Source organism: Parambassis ranga, chromosome 12, assembly GCF_900634625.1.
Source record: "Parambassis ranga chromosome 12, fParRan2.1, whole genome shotgun sequence".
In the NCBI taxonomy this organism is placed as follows: Eukaryota; Metazoa; Chordata; class Actinopteri; family Ambassidae; genus Parambassis; species Parambassis ranga.
Genome location: NC_041032.1, coordinates 14,389,270 through 14,410,578, shown reverse-complemented (window position 1 = coordinate 14,410,578; position 21,309 = coordinate 14,389,270). Strand labels below are relative to the sequence as shown.

The window sequence follows — 21,309 nt, the reverse complement described above, 5'->3', positions numbered from 1 at the left end:
GTCCAGGCTACTACTTCCGGCTTCAATGTTGTTCTGGAAAACAGGAAATACCAACTTCCTAGTCCCAACTTGAACGCACCCTCAGGTCCCACGTGACCCCTCCCGGTCCACAGGAAGATGGCGGAACTTCGGCCACAAAATGCCAAAATAAAATTCCAACTAGATATCACAACGATATTTTTATTTTTATTTTTATTTTTATTTTTATTTTTATTTTTATTTTTATTTTTATTTTTATTTTTATTTTTATTTTTATTTTTATCGCTGTTGACGCGTACGTAGTTTGACGTCATGGGGGCGGCGTAACTCTGGTGCAATCAGAGCTCACTGTCCCCGCCCCTTTACAAACTCACTATTTATGTGTCAAAGGTTCTTTGGCGCTGCTGCTTGTTGCTGCTGAGTGTTTTAACGCTGGAAGAACTGAGACACTTGTGTGCTCAACATGTATAAAGTTTTACCCTGTCTGAGTGGCCGCTGTGCGTTTTTAACAGGACAGCAGTCCCGCTCTTGGCCCACTTGGGCTAAACTCCACTTGGCAAGTGGTGAGTTACCATGGAGATGAGCAAAATCCACGGCTAGCTAGCTAGTTAGTAGTTGTTTGTTTTGTGCTGCTTGTGCAAACTGAGAGTATGTTCAAGATAGGCTTTGTGTGTTGCACACTAAGGCAATAAACAGGTGTTTAATAGCTTTAGTTTATTACCGTTATATTTTAATTTAGCAAAGCACTTTAGCATGCTAATGTAACTTTCTGTAACTGCTAGCTAACTTTTTTTTTTTTAGATTTAGCCCAAAATTATCCGAAAAGAAACATGAATAAAGCCATAACTCTGCAATGTGCCATATATATTGTTTTGAAAATTATTATTACATTATTGTGACAAAAAACAACCACTACTGTTGGTATTTATAATCAGATTTAAATGTTCATTTTACACACTCTAAATAGTCATATTTGTGTTATTTAAACTGACCTGGTGTCCGTCCATGTTACAGCAGTTTACATAAATGAAATAAGACCAACAACAAACATATCACTAGACATCTTTAAAATGTCACCTTACTTGACAGCTGCATCAAATGTGATGTCTTCATTTCTGCATTGATTTATCATATGTTGCACAATGTGAGACCTAAGGTTATCTGAATGTCAACTACTACTATTTTAATGATGTTACCTGTAAAACCAACAGACACATCAAAAGCATGTGTAATTTTTTACCTAATTTTTACTTTGATTACTAATGAAAATAAGATATCACTTCTTCTGAGTCATATGTCACTGGCAGCTTGTTGCAAGAATGGCTACAAAATGTCACAGAAATGTCAATGCCAAGCTGTGATCTGCCTCTTCCAACTCTGTATCTGATCTGCAATCACATTTGTTTCACAGGTGCTTTATGTCAGAAATCAGCTTTTAAATATCCCCACACAGACCTGCCAGAGATGCCACCATGCCAATTCATTCCAGAGGAGTATAAGGTAAGAGCAGAACACTGCACAATTTTGTTTTTTAATAAAAACCACCACAAATTCATCAATGTTGTGGTATGCAATGAAGAAACATATTTGTTTTTGTCCAGGGCATGTCTAAAGAGCGGATGATGGAGATCCGTAAACAAAATTGCAACCCCATGACCATGAAGGTTACCTCTTATAAGAATCCGGTGTTCATCCACCAGGGACACATGCAGTGGCTGTGGGATGTGGATGGGAGGCGATATCTTGATTTGTTTGCTGGTGTGGCTACTGTCAGTGTGGGCCACTGCCATCCGTAAGGTCAACACAGTACACAGTATTTGTTTTGTTTTTTTAAATTAATGCTCATTAGCATTGAAATTCTGACATCTGTAATCACAGGAAAGTAACAGCAGCTGCAGAACAGCAGCTGAAAAAACTGTGGCATACAACTAACATCTATGTCTATCCCACATTGCATGAGTATTGTGAGAAACTGGCTTCCTACCTCCCAGATCCTTTGAAGGTATGATGGTGTATTTTTATACTGAACGCCTGGGGGGAAAGGCTGTTAGGCTGTGATTAAAATGCTTTCCCTCTGCCTAGGTGGTGTACCTAACCAACAGTGGCTCAGAAGCCAATGACCTGGCGATGCTGATGGCTCGGCTTCACACAGGCAACTATGATATAATCACTTTCAGGTCCAAGTTTTTCTTTTTTTTATCATAAGTGTTCTGTTTTTAGTGGTTTGACAAGTTCCTTCTCTGTTAACAAACTTTTCAGACACAGAGAAAAGAGGCACAGTTTAAAGAAACTACCTCTAGTTTCTACTCAGCAGCTTGATTAAGGTCTCTGTAAAGTTGTAAATAATTCTTTTTATTTTCTCTCTAGAGGCTCATATCATGGTGGCAGCCCACAGACCATGGGTCTCACGTCGAACGCAGCATACAAGTACCCCATCGCCAATGGTTTAGGATGCACAAATGTGTGTATTGTGGTGCCACTCACAATCCATTGTATGGATTCTATAGATTCTTGAAATACACTTCCACCCAGTGTTTCATGATAGCTTTGTAGTCCTTTGTAGACAGCAGCTGCTGTCGGGTTCACCCAGGTGACTTGATTTCTGTCCAACAAACAGACCATGTGTCCTGATGTGTTCCGAGGCCCGTGGGGAGGAAGTCACTGCAGGGATTCTCCTGTGCAGACCATCAGAGAGTGTAGCTGTGCGGAAGGTACACAAACAAACACACACACACACATGTTCTCATGAACAAGGAACAACAATATTAGTCTAGTTTTTTTTTAAACAGTTTGTTCTTTGCTGCACACACAGGGTTTTTCTCTAGCACTGACCAGCGTTCAAAGTCTCCCACTGTCGATCATTGACTCCCTTCAACCTTTTAACCTTAATAACATACCTGTGTCTTTGCTTAGGAAAATACCAGGAAATGCGTGATATCTACACTAGTTTTTACACAAAACAATCAACAGCAACAGTGCAGGAACATATTACATCAACATGGTCAGCCACAAGCATATACTTAATGGACAATATAAGCATATGAAGCTTTAAATATATAATTTGATCATTGCTTCTTTAGATTTTTTTAACTTTTTCTCACAGGTCATTGCATGGCCAATGAGCACTACATTGGACAGCTCAAAGAGACATTTGCTACCAGTGTTCCAAGTAGAGTTGCTGCTTTCTTTGGAGAGCCAATCCAGGTAAAAGAGACTTTTTTTTGTCTTTGTCATCATTTCTCATGTTCATTGTGATGAAGATTTGTGAAAGTTAAGATGTTACTGTGGGGTGTGAATGTGTCTGGTTTATACAGGGAGTAGGAGGAGCTGTGCAGTACCCTAAAAACTACCTCAAGGAGGCTTACAAACTCGTAAGAGAGCGAGGAGGACTCTGCATCGCTGATGAAGTGAGATTAAACTCTTTTCATTCCTACACAGATAACACTTAACACAGGCGTTGAGCACTTATACAATATTTCAACCATCAAAATAACTATTTACCCTTAAGAGAGAAAGACTTCAAGCATGCTTAAACATCACTGGACTGCAGTGTTGTCTTTGACCTTCCTGAATTTAATTTTAAAAATGACCTGGCAGGTCCAGACTGGGTTCGGGCGAACAGGAAGCCACTTTTGGGGTTTCCAAGGTCATGACGTTGTTCCTGATATGGTTACAATGGCAAAGGGCATTGGTAATGGATTCCCAATGGGAGCTGTTGTAACAACACCTGGTAAGATAATACTTCAAGACATAAGTACCAGTGTTTATACACCTGTTTGCATAAGTTAATCTAAAAAAAAAAGGAGGGTGCATCATGTAATATTTGTCATTCGTCATTTCGTTTATGGGTTGATGGTCCGTCCATCCCTTTCTTGTAAACACACATTTCACTTTGAAGAATGAACTGATTGGATTCAGGTAAAGGTCTCTGTGTCCTGACCATCGATTGTAAACAAAGATGGAGACTCCGCCCACTGCTTCTTCACACTTCTGCCATGGTTTGTGAGTCCTCCTCTTCCTCCTCTGAAGCTTCCCATCAAAGTAATTGGTTTTGCAAAAGTCGAACTTGAATGAGTTCATTATTGTTCTAGCATGTGATGAAGTGAGACGCCGGTAATTATCCACATATGAGTGATGCAACTTGATGCGTAGAGCCTCACAGCAGCTATTCTAAATTGGCAAGATGGTGACCGCTGGTTTCCCAGGGAGCAGTGACTCACACAGCTTTATAATCTTCCTGTGACAATAATTTGGACGCAGTATTAGCAATTATACATAATGAAGTACAGTTAACTGAGGCAGTTTTCTCATTTTATTTTGTAAACCATTTTAAGCAGGTTCTGATGGTAGGCAGGAATTATACAGTATAGTGTGTGGGCAGATGGAATGGCTGATTCCCAGGCTGTGACTCACCCAGGCTCTCTGCCAAATCTGAAAGACGAAACATCAGTAGTGGCTTTGAGTATTTGAAAGATGTGAATTGATTGTGATGTGCAATCACTCCCATCAGTACAACACCGCTGGAGACCGGTGAGAGTAATATAGGAAATAACAAATAGCCGAAGCTCTCTCAGCCATCCCCTCGGCTGTTAATGGCCTTTTCTATATCTTTGAGCACATCTAATGTGTTGCTGCTCACTATAAAAATGTCCTTATATCCTCATCATAGCCCCGTGGATGTGCAATCACTGGGTATTGTTTGTCAAAACAGCTGGTTGCCATAGTGCCCTCTCAACTCTTGCTTCTTGTTTTTTCATGTCACGTCACCCTGAAATCCTTCATAGTTTTACAGGTACAGAAACCTGGAAATCATGAATCATTTGTACTGCATGTGCTTTTGGTTGGAGGTTTTTAATATGACTCTGCAGCGGTTGGAGGTGTGAGCTTGTTAATTTGTGTGTTTTTTTTTTCCAGAAATTGCCGCCTCGTTCGCCAAAGGAGTTCACTTCAACACCTTCGGAGGAAATCCTGTTGCGTGTGCTGTTGCTTCATCGGTGCTTGATGTAAGAACACTTCAACCTTTACTACACTAATCACCAATCACACAGATTTAATTTTTTTATTATAATAATATATTTCTTTACAGGTTATTAGAGAGGAAGGCACGCAGCAGATCAGTCTTCATGTGGGCACCTACTTGATGACAGAACTGGCAAAACTCAGGGACAAGTATGAGATCGTTGGCGATGTCCGCGGAAAAGGCCTGATGATCGGTGTGGAAATGGTCAAAGACAAGGTATCAGGTTTGGAACAGACGCTCACCTCTCCTCACATGCTTGTATAACGTGTGTGTGTGTGTCTACTCTGCACTGTCGCCTCCTGGGGCCATGGTTCAGCAGTGCCCCAGTTAACCATTAGCTGCAACTGCAATTGTGAACAGACTGCACGTACCTCTGTCGGAAGTTTAATGTTTAAAAAGAGCCCGTAAAAGCAAGAACGCCATCACAGTCTTGGCAATAAATTATTTTTTGATGGAGCGCCACTTGGCAATTAATATTTTCCACTGTGTTTGACACATTTGATCACAAATCTGTACCATGTGTGCAACTTCAATGTCAGAGTGTGGGGCTTGATGCTGAGATACAATGAGATGCAGGGAAGAAAAAAAAGAGACATGTCTCAAAAATGCACACTTGACATCACAGTTAACCTACCAACACACACAGAGAGGAAAGGTTCTTATTAACACTGGACGACAAGGTATTTAAAAAAAAGTGCTTCATGCTGAAAAATCTTATGAAAGGACCATTTTTTTGTGTTACAAAAGTTCAGTTCAAATTATGAAAAAGTGCTTAAATTGCCTAAGTCTTAGCCATTTGGTATAATAAGCCAGGAAATTGTAGCCCTTCAAGTCGGACTCACACACACTCTCAAGCCACCAGTCAGCAATTAGAGGTCAGGGCACAATTATTGGACGCTTGCAGCAGGACCAGTGGTGGAGGAAGTACTGAGGCTTGGTACTTAAGTAAAAGTACAATTACCCAGCAAAATATATACTCAAGTAAAAGTAGAAGTGCTACATCAACAATCCTACTTAAGTAAAGGTCTTAGGTACTTATATTTAAATGTACTTAAGTAAAAGTACTCGCACACTGAATATATATTATTGATTTCCATTGCAAAGAATCTGAACAGGTTAAAATAATCAAAGAAATCATCTCAAATGAAAATGGACCATGTGTAGTTAATGTACATGTTCAGTCCAGAAGCAGCTATGGACAGGTCTGTGTGTCATGAGGCAGGCTGTGGGCATCAAGTGAACAGAGAGGCTGCTGATAACAAACAGGCATTCAGCATGTTTACTGTGTCAGTGTTCCTGCTGTAGATTCATGTTATGATTCATGTTCATCAGACATTAATGGATGGACCTGTGTTAGCAGACAGCAGCTAACTAGTTAGCTAACTGAGCCAGAGCACCGGCATCATGACTGAGGCTCCTTATAGAAACACAGCTGGCAGCGTGACACCACCTCCATGCAGAGTCTGACCTCACATCAGTCCAGCACTGTGTTCATCACATGGAACAAACACTGTAGAAAGGTAGTGGAGGAGAAAGTACAGATAAGTATGCAGTATTATTTTTACTTAAGTAAAGTATAAATACATAAAAAAATACTTAAGTACAGTAATGAAGTACAAATACTTAGTTACTTTCCACCACTGAGCAGGACAGTGCTCACATAGCACCAGTCATTTTGTTTTTGTTACTGTAACATCCAACCTCTGTCTTATTCTCTGCCATCTGCAGGCCAGCAGAGAGCCGCTTCCTGCTGAAGCAATGGTTGAGATCTTCGAGGATGTGAAGGACATGGGAGTCCTGATAGGCAAAGGGGGAGTTTACGGACAGGTAACAGCACCCACCACCACCAAGTTAAACATGCCTGTTTACATTCCATTTTATATTCCGCCTCTTCCATTTGCATTAGCAAAGATTCATTTTGTTTTGTTAGTTCCTTCAAAAACACTTTTTTTGGTCATTTGATGGATGAGTCTTTCAGTCGGACCATTTTGGGTAATTTCTGCCTGTAAGCTCTGCTCTGCATGTTTCACCCAACAAGGAATGCACATACTACAGACGGCTTTTATTGGCTCTAGAAAGTACAATGCTGCAGGTATTTTGTGTTTTAGCTGCTTAGTGATAATTATTACTGTAGAAGTTACCTGTTAATTGGGTAAGAGGACACAAAAATGACTGCATTTATAAACATTTCCTCTTGAATTGTTCTTTTAACATCTCCCCTGGAATTACCTTTTAATCAAGCTGAGCACAGAAACAAAATGAACTTAGCAAAGTCATGCCAAACAAATTCCAGGGGTGACTCATAACTCCAAGAGGCACTTACCGTATTTACCCTTAATAGTTTTTCTTAGAAACATAACAATCCTTTAAATTCCTGTTGTTCTTTTTTTTTCATCATTTAAGACTTTCCGCATCAAACCCCCCATGTGCATCACAAAGGAAGATGCCGATTTTTTCCTCGCGGTCTTTAACAAGTCCATCCACAACTACATGGAAAAAAGATGAACGTGTGTCGAGGACCGAACGTGGAAAGTCGCCCGGCAGGGGATCGCACTGTTCAGATTTTAAACTGTGAAAATGTCAGCATTAATCATCATGACTTTTCATAGAAGACTACCTCTCTTATTGAATTTGCATAGCCATTAGATTTAAAAAAAAAAAACTAATCCTACACTGTGCTGTAATTATGCTGCTGACACCTAACTAACCTCACTAATGATAAAACATGCTTTGCTGCTGATTATGTATAACTACAGTGTTTGCGATTATTATATCGGTCACACTGCCCTGAATACAACACCGTCTGTGGTTTTTAATCAGGAACATTAAAAGCAACCGGTGGATCAATTACCGCCTCTCTCTGGATAACACGTCGCCTTGAAATAACAGGAAAAATGTCAAATTTTCACCACAACAAACATTGATGTGCAAGAACCCCTGACTGTTCACCGGCACAATCAAGTGTGTGAATGTCTTGTTGCTTTGCCTTGACACTTGTCGGACTATAATATTAGTTGACTGTTGTGGCCTCTTCATACTGTTTGCTGCATTTCAATGTGATGAGAGCAGCCAGTGTGATCACTGTTAAACATAATGCCACCTACCTAAGAGACTTTAGTTGCCAAAAAAAAGCGTGCAATCTTACAGCAAGCATGACTCCAAAGACTGGACCTTGTGCTTCACACAGACTCAAGTGCAAACTAAAACTTAGTAGATGCACTAACAGAAGTGTGATGGATGAGCCACCATGGGAGGGAGACGCATCATCTGCCAAAGATAAGAAAAGATGGAATTCACGCAGTGTGTCCTAAAAGGAACAAGAAATAAAACGTAACATGAAATAAATCAACATTTTTATGCAATGGTTTCTTCACGGTGTGTGTGTGAGGGCAGCACCAGAACCAGAGCAACGGCCTAATACAGCACCTGGATGTGTAGTTCTTCTTCCAACGTGGGTTAAGTACCTCAGCTACTTAGCACATCTGTTTTAGGCTGGAAGTCGGTGTCTAGACAAGTGTCACTGCACATGGTATCAAACCTGGAGTAAGCTGCTGCTGTGTTTGAACATGACAGTGATCTGTTTTACCTTGAATGTGGTGCATTACCATGGAGACATGATCGGTTGACCGATCTGTTTATGTTTATTTGGTTTTTATCTCAAGGACCGTAAAGAAAGATGTTTAAGTTGACCATGTAAGTTTCTGGCATCAGGACAAACACTCCACTCCACCCCATCAAATGAGCTGTCCATCAGCAGATATGTAACCAGTATAACCAGAGCAATGTGCGTGTATCACTGACCTGGATGACCCGGTTGCCGACTCAGCCCTTTTTTTTTTTTTTTTTTGCTGTGTCACTTTTTAATATGATCAAAGGTACAATCATAAGCAGCTTTCTGTTTTGTTTCAGATTTGTGAATTACAATGGTGATATGATTTGGTGAGAAAATGTTGTGGGTTATGAAGTGAAAAGACAATTTCACATTGGAGCTGCAGCTTATTATGCAGAAGGCCCCACAGGCTTCCCATGCATGCATTTAAGCATCTTATGCAGGTAAGAAGAGAGGTTCTGTGGAAATGAGAGGCAATGATCAAGACAGCCCCTATAAAGCAGAGGTTCTGCAGGTGCTGACCACAGACCATCTCATCCTTTCTGCCTGGTGTTTTTCTCACTTTAACAAGCAGCTCAGATGTCTTCTTCTTCCACAATGTTAAAAACAGTCCTGCAAGGGCAGCTGTCCGTTATATGGAGGAAAAAATGAACAAAAATGTCCATTCCTAAACGGTAATAATTAGCTGGTTTGATTAGAAGTAAAGGACTAGAATGTAATTTGGGTTTTAAGGTCATATTTCACACTGATATTAAGTGAGTTAAGTTGTTTTTGTTCACTAATATAATACTTACCAAACACTTCAGGAAGAACTTCACCGCCTCCTCCCTCACACATACATGAGGAGGCCTCTTAGTGCTGCTGCCTGTAGATGAGCCACAATGTCCCATGTCTCAAGAGTATCCAGTGAAAAACACTCAAGCGTATCAATTAGTGTAGTGCCATTGTGTATTTACAAAATCCCAAACACTTAGAATCAATGAAGAGGATGGAAAATGGGTCAGATCATTCAGAGCAGAAACAGGCAGTAAAGTAAAGTTAGCCTGGACCTCATCTCATCTACAGACAGAAGGAAAGAAACACAATGGCCGACTTATGTTGACTTTGCTCCAGATATATCGTCTCGTTTTACAGGCTGGTGTTCTGCCTCTGAGGTTGAAAACGACCTGATTGTAGTGGAACAGTTTAAGAGTTCTTTGCCGGGCGCATGTTGCTGTTTACATAAATGAGAAGAAAGTTAAAACAGCCTGTAGTTATGGCTGATGAATATGTCTTAAGACATGCTAGTGGTGCCGCAGTTGGTCATGTGCCTAGAAAGGGTCCACAAAAAGAACGTTTCAGGTCCCGTTCTAATACATCTCCGGGATTTGTTCCTGATCCTGTAAATTCAGTCGTGAGACAAGTGGAACAAAGAGCAAGCTTGATAAGGCTGGCTGGAAATCAGATGATTCCTCAGTGTATGTAAAGTCAGCTGGTCTGGTGTCCTCAGTATCTGATTTAGGTGATAATGAGGCGTTTCCTTCCTCAGTCCAAACAGCTGTTGGAGCAGAACCTCCTGTATCCTGCAGGTTTTCCATCGCAGTCCAGCTTTGACTTCATTCATTGCAACTTTTGGTGTTTTGAAGGTTGTTCAAACTGATCAAGGAATCATTTTCATGTCTCATTTTTCATTCTCAGGTACTTAAACAGCTTGGGGTCAAACACAGTTCATAGCATCCAGTAGTAGTAGAACAACTAGCAGTGTCTGGTTCAGGTTGTTTTGGCTCTCTCTCTCTCTCTCTCTCTGGCTGCTGCTGGTGTGACCCGGTGCCACCCTGACCTGGAAGGCTGGAGCCTTCTAGGCCCTTTTTACTATCAATCATACAGTATATATCTCAACCTTGTACACCATTTGCCGCGTGGTTCTCCCTGTGTTGTGTCTTAAACCATTGCAGGCATAACAATGTTTATCTGCTTTTTATCTCAAGGACCCGTGGGGAGAGATGTTTATGTTGACTGTGTTATTTCAGGCAACAGGACAAACACTTCATTCATCACTATTCACATACAGTGACTGAGGCCACTACATCAAATGAAATGTGTGTGTGTGTGATCAGCAGATTTTGCCATCTCTCCTGATACATTTTCCAGCATGTATAGTCTTAAAAAAAAACACAGGAAGCATGTGTTTCCTCTGTTAATGTGACGAACCAATCGGATCGGACAGAATATGATCAAAGGTACAATCATAATGAACATGTTCTGCTTTGTTTCAGATTTCTGAAATGCAGTAGTGATTTGATATGATTATCAGTCACAGGAAGAAGAAGAAGGCCCCACAGGCTTCCCATGCATGTCTTTTTGCATCTGAAAGGTAAGAAGAGAGGTTCTGTAATAGCTTTAAGATGTTATTAAGTTACACAAAAGGCTGGGGATTCAGTTTTGGGGGTCATATTGCAGCACATATGAGCATTAAAATGAAGGCTGCTCTTTGGAGACATAAAGATTAAGTAGCAGCATGTATCAAAGAACTACAGAGCCCCTCTGACATGGTAAAAAAATAAATAAATCGTGACCACGAAATATGTATAACGTGCACACGAAATACTAAGTTGTGGCCACGAATTAGTATCGTTATTGACAGGGCGCATGGGAGCGGGCTGCCCGACCAGGGAGCACCTTTCCCGGGCAGCAGGGAGCAGTCAGTGTCCCTCTCTGGGGAGATGTTCTGGAGCACGGTGCAGCTCCAAGAGCGCAGGGGAGCAGGGTGGCCGGCCAGGACGCATATGTCTCCCCGGGCAGCAGGGAGCAATGATCGTCCCTCTCCCTGTCCCTGGCCCGGGCAGGAGTTAAAGCAATATGGACAGGGAGAGGGACACTGACTGCTCCCTGCTGCCCGGGAAAGGTGCTGCCTGGCCGGGCAGCCCGCTCCCATGCGCCCTGTCAATAACAATACTAATTCATGACCCTGAAATCCCAACCTTACTGATAATGACAGGAAGACAGGCTTCTCCTTCCCGCGCAGAAAAGACTGATAAGACCCACAAGGACACCTCTATCTGTGGCCTCTGAATGTGTCATTATGTTAAATAAAGATCACTGGCAGCTGAAATTAACAGCAAACATGATTCAACAGTTTTATCATTTCTTCGTTTATTTTGACACACGAACTGAAAGGCGCCTCAGCTGGCCTGTTTCCTTATTCAAGTGAAATGTGTGACAGAAGAAAATGTCCCTGTGCTACTGATGGCTCAGCTCCATGCAGGCAACTTGTAATAATAACATAATCAGGTACAAGGACAGGACACTGCACTGACATAATATGAATGAATAAACATGATAACCAGTGATTCTACAGCAAAATTCGGCTTTTAGCACTATTTGAAGATATGAGTCTTACAAGGCTTTTACACACACAGTCCCCTGGTGTGTGTGTGTGTGTGTGTGTTTTAATTGGGTTTGCATCTTGATTGTAATTGAGTTTGCAATATTCCCCTTAGGCAGATATAGATCTGCTCACAGGGCACGGAGGGACACAGCTGGGTGAACAGACAATCACAGCGTTAAATCAGATTTGTTATGTTTGATTGAACTATTCACACAGGATCACAACATGGCAGGAGTGGGTGTCCCACCTCCAGCTCACTGTGTGCACATCTCAACGCCACAAGGTCCAGATGCACTCCACTATGAGTGGATGCTCGGAGGAAGCTGGTTGCCATAGCGCTGAACCACATCGTTCACAAACCCTGCAGGAAGCTGTTGCAGCTTTGAAGTCACACTGGTACCTTCACCTGTGACACCTGCAGTCTGACGAATTTGAATTTGCAGCAGCAGCAGAGTGAAGGTGTCAGCTTGTTTTTGTTTTTTTTTTGTTTTTTTTTCAGGTGTGAGCCAAATAATTGCTACTTCCTTCCTCTGTGTGTGCCGTTAGAGATCATCAGGTGGTGCCGGAGGACATTATCCATTTTCACTTAGTTCTTCCAAACCATGGTAGTTTTGTATAAATGTAAAATATGTGCTGGGGCTCATGTTGTTTCTTACACATACTTTGTCAAAACAGCCTTTTTTTGTTGTTCTTCTTCTTCATGCACACAGTACGCTCGATTCAGCAGCCTACAAGAGGAGGTTTGTCCTTCCATCTTCAGGCATGCACACTGGTTGAAGGGTCCTTAAGCAACCCACTAACCACCAAATTGCTGCTAATGGTCAGCCCATAAATACATGGGAAAAACTACAAAGCACTTCAGATAATGACGCAGTTGTACATAACATTCATGCTACAAATACATATTTTTTTTCTCAACAAACCTTTGTCATGTCACAGTCAAACAAGGATAATGAAACATCCTCTGTGTAATGAGTCCGGTAAGTGCCATTGATTTCAGTGTAGCAACATCTTTTCTAATTGAAATAGCACCCTTGAATGTACTTACCAGGAAGGTCTGGCCCCCCTTCATCAACTGGCAACAACATAACAAGAGAGAGGCCGCTCGTTCTTAAGCCTCATTTCCTCCAGAGTGGTAAGTTTGGATTCTACAGTGGCTGACGGAGCTTAATGCACTTTAAATTACAGAATTCGTCCTTTTGTCATATTTATATATGACTGCACTGTTTTTTTTCTGTAAAATTGGATGGATTGGATCAGAATTACACTCAACAAAAATATAAACGCAACACTTTTGTTTTTGCTCCCATGTTTCATGAGATGGACTTGAAGATCTAAACTTCATTCCAGACACACAATATTACCATTCCTCTCAAACATTGTTCACAAATCTGTCTAAATGTGTGATAGTGAGCACTTCTGCTTTGCTGAGATAATCCATCCCACCTCACAGGTGTGCCACATCAAGATGCTGATCTGACATCATGATTAGTGCACAGGTGTACCTCAAACTGCCCACAATAAAAGGCCACCCTGAAATGTGCAGTTTTGTCTCACAGCAAAATGCCACAGATGCCACAAGCATTGAGGGAGCGTGCAATTGGCATGCTGACAGCAGGAATGTCAACCAGATCTGTTGCTCGTGCATTGAATGTTCATTTCTCCACCATAAGCCGTCTCCAAAGGCGTTTCAGAGAATATGGCAGTACATCCAACCGGCCTCACAACCGCAGACCACGAGTAACCACACCAGCCCAGGACCTCCACATCCAGCAGGTTCACCTCCGAGATCGTCTGAGACCAGCCACTCAGACAGCTGCTGAAACAATTGGTTTGCATAACCAAACAATTTCTGCACAAACTGTCAGAAACCGTCTCAGGGAAGCTCAACTGCATGCTCGTCGTCCTCATCAGGGTCTTAACCTGACTCCAGATCGTCGCCGTAACAGACTTGAGTGGGCAAATGCTCACATTCGATGGCGTCTAGCGCGTTGGAGAGGTGTTCTCTTCACGGATGAATCTCGGTTTACATTGTTCAGGGCAGATGGCAGACAGCGTGTGTGGCGTCGTGTGGGTGAGCGCTTTGCTGATGTCAATGTTGTGGATCGAGTGGCCCAAGGTAGTGGTGGGGTCATGGTATGGGCAGGCATCTGTTATGGACGAAGAACACAGGTGCATTTTATTGATGGCATTTTGAATGCACAGAGATACCGTGATGAGATCCTGAGGCCCATTGTTGTGCCATACATCCATGAACATCACCTCATGTTTCAGCAAGATAATGCACGGCCCAATGTTGCAAGGATCTGTACACAATTCTTGGAAGCTGAAAATGTCCCAGTTCTTGCATGGCCAGCATACTCACCGGACATGTCACCCATTGAACATGTTTGGGATGTGCTTGACCGGCGTATACGACAGCGTGCACCAGTTCCCACTAATATCCAGCAACTTCGCACAGCCATTGAAGAGGAGTGGACCAACATTCCACAGGCCACAATAGACAATCTGATAAACTCTATGCGAAGAAGATGTGTTGCACTGCATGAGGCAAATGGTGGTCACACCAGATACTGACTGGTTCTGAGTCCCCAGACCGCCAATAAAGCAGAAACAAAATGCACATTTCAGGGTGGCCTTTTATTGTGGGCAGTTTGAGGTACACCTGTGCACTAATCATGATGTCAGATCAGCATCTTGATGTGGCACACCTGTGAGGTGGGATGGATTATCTCAGCAAAGCAGAAGTGCTCACTATCACACATTTAGACAGATTTGTGAACAATGTTTGAGAGGAATGGTAATATTGTGTATCTGGAATGAAGTTTAGATCTTCAAGTCCATCTCATGAAACATGGGAGCAAAAACAAAAGTGTTGCGTTTATATTTTTGTTGAGTGTACTTTATTTATCCCCGAGGGGAAATTATTTTTTCTTACAGACAATAGAAATCAAAGATAAATTGAAATATATAATAAATATCATGCATGAATGTACCAGTATGAATGTGCAGTGTCTGAGTGACTGTTACAGTTCAGAGTTCAGTAGTTTGATTGACAGGCAGGAATGACTTCCTGTGTCTCTCAGTGGTGCATCGTGGGAGTCGGAGTCTGTTGCTTAACGAGCTCCTGTAGCTGGTCAGCACAGTGTGGAGCGGGTGAGAGGGACAGTCCAGTATGGTCTTTATTTTGGGTCCAGGTCCTCTCCCACAACATGGCCGCCCTTCCTGATGATTCTGTTGAGTCTTATGTTTATGTCCCTCACCCTCAGACTGCTGCCCCAGCAGACACCAGCACACAATGATGGCACTGGCCACCACAGACTCAGAGGACATCCTCAGCATCGTCCTGCAGATGTTGAAGGACCTCAGCTGCTTCAGAAAGTAGAGGCGACTCCGGCCCTTCCTGTAAACAGTGTCCACGTTCTTACTCCAGTCCAGTTTGTGGTCCAAGTACATTCCCAGGTATTTGTACTCCCTGCGTATGTATTTGAATGTCCCTGAAGTTGTGATAATGATGGAGCTGCAGTTTGTCATTCATACAGCATTTAACCACTTCACAGACATAAATGTGTTAAACCAGCAGATTTAGCAGCAGTCCATTAATTTTCTGTATTTTTAGTTTAACATGTGTCCAGCTGCCATTGTAGGGAATGTGAATTCATTCATCAATGCTGCCGTACTCTAAACTCATATCTCCATTAGCGAAGAGGACAGTAGCATCAATAACTAAAAAAAGCACCATTCACTCTTTTATTGAAAGAGCCACAGGCTGACCTTGAGGAGGACTCATTACACATGCCTCTGTTGCAGCTATTAGCCTGGAATTTACTTACATGCAGCTGCTTACACTGGTTCCTATGTACATGTTAGCGCACAAATTGACCTTGCCAGCATCCATTAAGCATAAGAGCTTTGTTGCTTGGATGCACTGTAGGCAGGTGGATGGTGCCCATACTGTTCTGTGATGAAGACAGAACATGTAAGAAGAGAAAAGCCTCGTGTTGTTACTGAATGTGGCGTCACCTGTCCATCCTTTCACATCTTCCCTGTAACCCACAGGTCAGCTGAGACGATGGAGTGACACCTCTGAAGACGTACAGAGACAGGTACTAATACTTCATCCAGCGGCTTGCTTTGACCGACTGTGAGAAACTCACATCCTCACATCTCCAGCAAGGATATTTCTACGTCTATTCAGTGCAATCAAAATGTCAATGTCACAACTCGCTATTATTAAAAGAAAAAAAACTTGAAAATTATGAAATGAATAATTAGTTTGACATTACAGCACTTTACACACACCTTTCACATGAATAATTTGCAGTGAATGTGACTTCCCTGACCATTTATCCGGCCGCCAATATTCACAAGTGCCTGCTCTGACTTGACGTGAGTACTTGTCTTTATGGAAATTGTGTACCACTCTCATCTTCTCTTCACTTTAGGCACTTCACCCACATAAAATGGACAAAAATGAGCAGGTTAATACTTCTGTTTTTTGTCTTTTTAGTACATTCAAACTGTTAACAGTTTTCTCTGGACTTTATAATAGGTACGCTGCCATTTCAGTGACTCACTCATCAGAAAAAAAAAAACGTATTATTCCTAATTTAATTGAAAAACATAAAAGAGTCCAAGGTTGTATAAATACTAACGTGCAGCATCACCTTTATTAGTAATACCACCGCAGAGCTCTTTGTGAAGAACAAGGAGAGACAATTCCAGAAACAGTACAAATACATGTGTTCTCTACACATCCTGCATGAGAAGAGACTGTCATAAGTTATGGAGAAAGAAAGAAGAAGTTTTTATTCCATGCCGGAAGTCATAATTGGTCTCTGTTTAAATGATGATACAGCTGTCAGTCAGCAGGAGCAGTTCATGTTAGATCTCTTCATCGTGCCTCTGCTGAGTCAGACTCTTCCAGGTGAATTTGTGCTATCTGTTCTTCCTCTTGTCTTTCTTGCTCTTGTTTGAGGCGCTGTGAGGAGCGCCTGCAGAGAGCGCGGAAGCATGGCCGCTCGTCTTCAGATGGTCAAACAGCTTGTTTCGCGTGGGGAACTCGTGGTTGCAGGTGACACAGCAGAGGATTACTTCCTTCTGCAGGAAAAAACCAGGGGGGTAAGTAGTTTAATATTGACAGTATAAATCACATTAAATTAGCGTGAAACTGTGTGAGGACATTGTACAAACCGCAGGAAGCTGCTCTGCCGTTTGAGCCTTGACGTTCTTTGGTTTGTCTTTTCCTCCGGCCTTCTTCCCCTTCGTCTTATTGGAGCCGCTGAGGTGGTAACCACACGACAGAGTCAAAATCAAACAGCAAGGCACAAGCTGTCACATTTTAAAACTCCTCTGTGATTTAATCCAGCAATTAAGTGAGAGTCCTGCTTGTCCTCATCACAGCTGTCAGGGAATCAACTGCAGTGTTTTTTTAATGTCCTGCTCATGAAAGGACTCGAAAGCCTTTGATAAAAAAAAAAAAAAAAAAATGGGGTTCCTGTTTTTCCAAAACACCAGTTTCCTCTGCTTTGAAAGTTGCATCAAGGATCTTTGAACTTTTTTTAAATATGCAGGCAAATTCCGTCTTTGTTTGTCCGAAAACAGGAACTAAAACCGTGTGTTTGAACTTAGAGGCATTTTCTTTATTTCTTGTTTAAAGTTCAATTCACACAGAGACACTATGGCAGGTTTTCCACAGTCTGTGTAATCACTGGGAAACACTGCTTTCGTCATTCGGTCTCAGATTGCCTTTATTAGAACATAAATTCAGAGAGCTGACTGTAATTGGATCTAATAGGGCTTTATTGCATCACAGTTCTCTAGAAATCAGAGCTTCACACGGTTGAACCTTGACCTTTTGACGTCTGTGGGTGGAGGATCTGGGTTTTCCGCTGCCTTCTCGGGGGCATCTTCCTCACAGGCGGTCGTTGTTGGTATCTCCTTCACATCGTCCTCTGAAGCATTCTGCTGTGTAGGAGGAGAGCATGTAAAGGAAAGTAAGTTAAAGAAAACGTTTAAATTAAACCCAACACACACACAATAAAAGTAAGATGTCACTCACATTTAGCACTTTCTGCTGTTTCTTTTTCCTCTTTTGTTTTTTGGACAACCTGCAGAAGAACCAGAAAGATGAAATTATTATTATACATCGAACTTATATAGCGCTTTTCTAGGACACTTTACAGATGCATTATTCATTCACACCACATTCACACAGAGTGGCAGTGGTAAACTACAGATGTAACCACAGCTCCCCAGGGGGAGACTGACGGAGACGTGGCTGCCAAGGTGCGCCTACGGCCTCTCCGACCACCGCTGATTCATTCATACACATTCATACACCAGTGAGTGCACTGGAGGCAATGTTGCCTTTAGAGCAGGGCAGAGCTGGGATCGAACCGCCAACCTTCCGATTATTGGACAACCCTGCTCTACCACTGAGCCACTGCTGCCCATTACGCTGCTGAAAATTAGGTATTTTCTTGCTATTAACACATGCTTAATTATTTAATAAGACATACTTTTGCCGTGGCCTTTCCTCTTCTTCCTCCTCCTCCTCCTCCTCTTCCTCCTCCTCCTCTTCTTCCTCCTTTCCATTCTCCTCTCCATCCACATTCAAGCCTAGAGACTCATCTTCTTCCTCCAGCTGTTGCCGTAGCAACGCCACCATCTCCCGATGCTTTTTGGACTTTTCATGGTTTTTCATGCTGTAGTGGTAAAACACAAAAAAATACGTGTAAAAATGAAAACACGTGTTTACGTTGTACAATCCGTCAGGTTACTACTTCGTGTCATCCTGTTTCTGTGAGTGTCACAGATTAGAACAGCGGTCTGTGTGCTAATTAAATCACACTCAGAATATGCATGTATTTAAATGATAATTTAGCGTGTGGGATCAGAAGATAGAAGGAAGGTTTAGTGTTTGGGACACTCACGCTTTATCGGATTTGAAGGATTTGTCACAGGCTGGACAGTACAGATCATCGTAATCGTCGGTTATAAGGTCTTCACCATCAGGCCGCTCTGCTTCTATGAATACATGAGGAAAAAACTCAACTCTACAACAGAACTTTGGCTACATTTTAATAACAATTGTGTAGTTTTGCTAACCTCCTCCCTCATCTCCATTTCTCTCCTGTGTGTCCACGTCCAGCTCTTCCTCCTCGCTCTCAGACGCATCTCCAAACTCCTCTCCATACTGAGCTTCCATCTGCTGGAGCTCCTTCTCGAGCTCAGACATGGCCGCCCAGCTCTGCTCTTTGTACTCCTCTGCCAGTCTTGGATGAACAAACAACAGAGTATGAGGAAGATGTAGAAAATAAATAATCATCACATCAATCATCCCAGGTATCTAATCTCTACTCACTGGGCCTGCTGAAGCTTCTGTTTCCGTCTCAGTTCCTCCACCTTCTTACTCTTCTCAGCATTCTGCTCCTCCACCAGCTTCCTGTGGGCTTGCACACGGCGGTCACGCTTACGGACAAACGCCACCAGCTGTCGTACCAGGTCGTTGCGCTCCTTTCGAGCCTTTTCTCTGGTCTTCTTGTTCTCCTTCTCCATGGCCCTTTTCTCCCAGCGATTGGATGCCTGTCTCGTATCATATTCCTCCTTCCAGGCAAAATTCTTGCGAGTGCAGAAGCTTTGCCAGTAGCCGTAAAACACATGCACTACCTGTCGTACACAAATAAAGCCTGAATAAGTACACAAACGTGGAGGAGGTTTGTCTGTACTCTTTCAGTACTGTGTTCATTTTAGCCTGAGCAATGTGTTTAAATGTGGCTTACAGTGTCATAATCACTCTGGGAATCTCCAAAAACAGGAAACTCCTCGTCCTCCTCTTCATCCACCTTAGTGTGCTCCAACTCCTCCTTAACAATGGACTCAAAAAGATTCCTATAAACTGTATAAAAGCCCTAAAGGGAAAAACAGTGGATAGAGAAATAAGAATCAATTTCATGGAATTTCCTCTCCCACAGGGGTTCAGGACAGAAGCTGCTTTTATGGTGAAAAATCCAGTTAAATTTTAGATGCAGCAGATTTTTGTCAATGTGTAACAGAATCCTGGCATGCTTGACCACAAACAACACTAACCTTCTCATCATCCCCGTAGCCAGAGTAGCAGGTCACGGTGAAGTACTGCAGCAGGTCAATACTGTCGTCCTCATAATCGCCACTCAGCCCTCCTTTCAATAGAGCATCTCTGTGATTGTCATACCTGCCGCAAAGGCAGCGACAGAGGAATCAATACAGCCTCAACAAGATACTTGACTTCCATGATTTGTAAACGAGGTTGGTGTGGAACATTAAGAGCCGTGCAATCAGTGCCCCGCTGGTAGTGAGAAACACATAAACGCAGGGATGAAGCAATATATATACACACCAGGCTCGCTCCTGCGGATCACTCAGGACATCATAAGCTGCCTGAATCAGCTTGAACTGCTCCGCCGCCTCCTCAGCATTGTCCAAGTTTTTATCTGGCAAATATACAGAGGACATCCATTCAGGAATATTGAATCAATCACTCAGCCATGAATGGGAACAAATCAGTGACTGAACCTAAACAACACTTTATTGATTGTGTAAAGGGTAGAAACACTGAATCCTTTAAAAGACACGAATGGCTGCAAATTAAAATCAGTGACTGAGCCTTAACTCGTCTGATAGTATTATGTTATATTGATCTACAAATGGTAGAACATTGCTTCCCTGGAGTGCGGTATTGACAGCTTCACGTTCAGGGTTCCAGCTACAACTCACCTGGATGCCATTTCAGGGCTAATTTGCGATATGCCTTCTTCAAGTCGTCATCTCCTGCGTCTCGTTTTACACCCAACACTTCATAGTGACACCTCATTGTTACAGAATTGTAGGAAAAAGCGCTAAATGTGTTCGCGTTGTCCCATGCGAGGCTATCGTTAGCATTTAGCTACCAGTAGCATGCTAGCAACAAGACAGCATTTCTGCTGTTTATCTTAAACAATCACACTCATTATGTGGTAGCGACTATACTGTAATGTTTGTGCCTTACATGTTCGAATCTATTCGCTGTTATTTAACGCTTCTATGTTAAAAAAAAAATACTTTACGAAGGTTATTGTGGCTGTTCAAGATACAGTTGCTGCTAACCCGGTCTGATGCCGCTGATTCTCGCGAGAATTCCTCTGTGACCTTTAGCGGAAGTTGTATCATTGTTTGTTCCGGATTCATTCCGGTGTTCTGTCGATTTGTGCTACCCGTAAATATGTAGTCCTTGCGTTCCTGCGCTTGCGCACAAAAACCAAGTTTAGGAAGTGATTGCTACTGTACACTTTTTGACTAGGTAGCAATATTTGA

At 42.4% G+C, this 21,309-nt stretch overlaps 2 protein-coding genes and 1 long non-coding RNA gene across 9 annotated transcripts; 2 read left to right on the top strand and 1 right to left on the bottom strand.

Annotated features, from left to right (window-relative positions):
• The first annotated feature begins 360 nt into the window (after positions 1–360).
• On the top strand, positions 361–13,244 carry agxt2 (alanine--glyoxylate aminotransferase 2). Of its 6 annotated transcripts, XR_003671442.1 has the most exons (17): positions 361–542; positions 1,391–1,479; positions 1,581–1,771; positions 1,858–1,981; positions 2,062–2,156; positions 2,347–2,440; positions 2,597–2,690; positions 3,083–3,183; positions 3,294–3,386; positions 3,577–3,709; positions 4,894–4,982; positions 5,066–5,215; positions 6,728–6,826; positions 10,865–10,962; positions 12,193–12,372; positions 12,476–12,581; positions 12,687–13,244. XR_003671442.1 is itself a non-coding variant. In XM_028417491.1 (14 exons), the coding sequence occupies exons 1-14, from the start codon at positions 443–445 to the stop codon at positions 10,880–10,882; spliced, it is 1,470 nt and encodes a 489-aa protein (XP_028273292.1). In that variant the 5' UTR covers positions 361–442; the 3' UTR covers positions 10,883–11,046. The 6 variants fall into 6 exon arrangements, 2 of the variants coding, with proteins under 2 accessions (XP_028273292.1, XP_028273290.1); XR_003671441.1 differs by having other exon boundaries at positions 12,476–13,244; XR_003671444.1 differs by having other exon boundaries at positions 5,066–5,222; positions 12,476–13,244.
• Positions 13,245–15,408: 2,164 nt separating this feature from the next.
• On the top strand, positions 15,409–19,268 carry LOC114444167 (uncharacterized). The gene is made up of 6 exons (XR_003671524.1): positions 15,409–15,438; positions 16,036–16,082; positions 16,422–16,457; positions 16,955–17,097; positions 17,792–17,972; positions 19,130–19,268. It is a non-coding gene; the product is annotated as an uncharacterized LOC114444167 (long non-coding RNA).
• On the bottom strand, positions 16,616–20,867 carry dnajc21 (DnaJ heat shock protein family (Hsp40) member C21). Of its 2 annotated transcripts, none has more exons than XM_028418588.1 (12): positions 20,734–20,867; positions 20,357–20,450; positions 20,068–20,191; positions 19,761–19,889; positions 19,343–19,647; positions 19,087–19,253; positions 18,912–19,005; positions 18,498–18,683; positions 18,038–18,086; positions 17,831–17,943; positions 17,170–17,257; positions 16,616–17,076 (listed from the first exon to the last, which is right to left on the bottom strand). In XM_028418588.1, exons 1-12 carry the CDS (start codon positions 20,828–20,830, stop codon positions 16,915–16,917), a joined length of 1,608 nt encoding a protein of 535 aa, XP_028274389.1. In that variant the 5' UTR covers positions 20,831–20,867; the 3' UTR covers positions 16,616–16,914. The 2 variants fall into 2 exon arrangements, with proteins under 2 accessions (XP_028274389.1, XP_028274390.1); XM_028418589.1 differs by having other exon boundaries at positions 17,831–17,940.
• Positions 20,868–21,309: the final 442 nt, after the last annotated feature.

What these genes read in the sequence shown, in the direction of transcription:
- agxt2 (XM_028417489.1), top strand. Translation starts at nt 443, where the DNA reads ATGTATAAAGTTTTACCCTGTCTGAGTGGCCGCTGTGCGTTTTTAACA. An exon ending in TCTTTGGAGAGCCAATCCAG is followed by an intron (nt 3,184 to 3,293) that starts GTAAAAGAGACT and finishes TGGTTTATACAG; the next exon opens with GGAGTAGGAGGAGCTGTGCA. An exon ending in AAGGGGGAGTTTACGGACAG is followed by an intron (nt 6,827 to 7,402) that starts GTAACAGCACCC and finishes TCATCATTTAAG; the next exon opens with ACTTTCCGCATCAAACCCCC.
- dnajc21 (XM_028418588.1), bottom strand. Translation starts at nt 20,830, where the DNA reads ATGAGGTGTCACTATGAAGTGTTGGGTGTAAAACGAGACGCAGGAGAT. An exon ending in CCCAGAGTGATTATGACACT is followed by an intron (nt 19,648 to 19,760) that starts GTAAGCCACATT and finishes TGTGTACGACAG; the next exon opens with GTAGTGCATGTGTTTTACGG. An exon ending in CGGCAGAGCAGCTTCCTGCG is followed by an intron (nt 17,077 to 17,169) that starts GTTTGTACAATG and finishes TTTTTCCTGCAG; the next exon opens with AAGGAAGTAATCCTCTGCTG.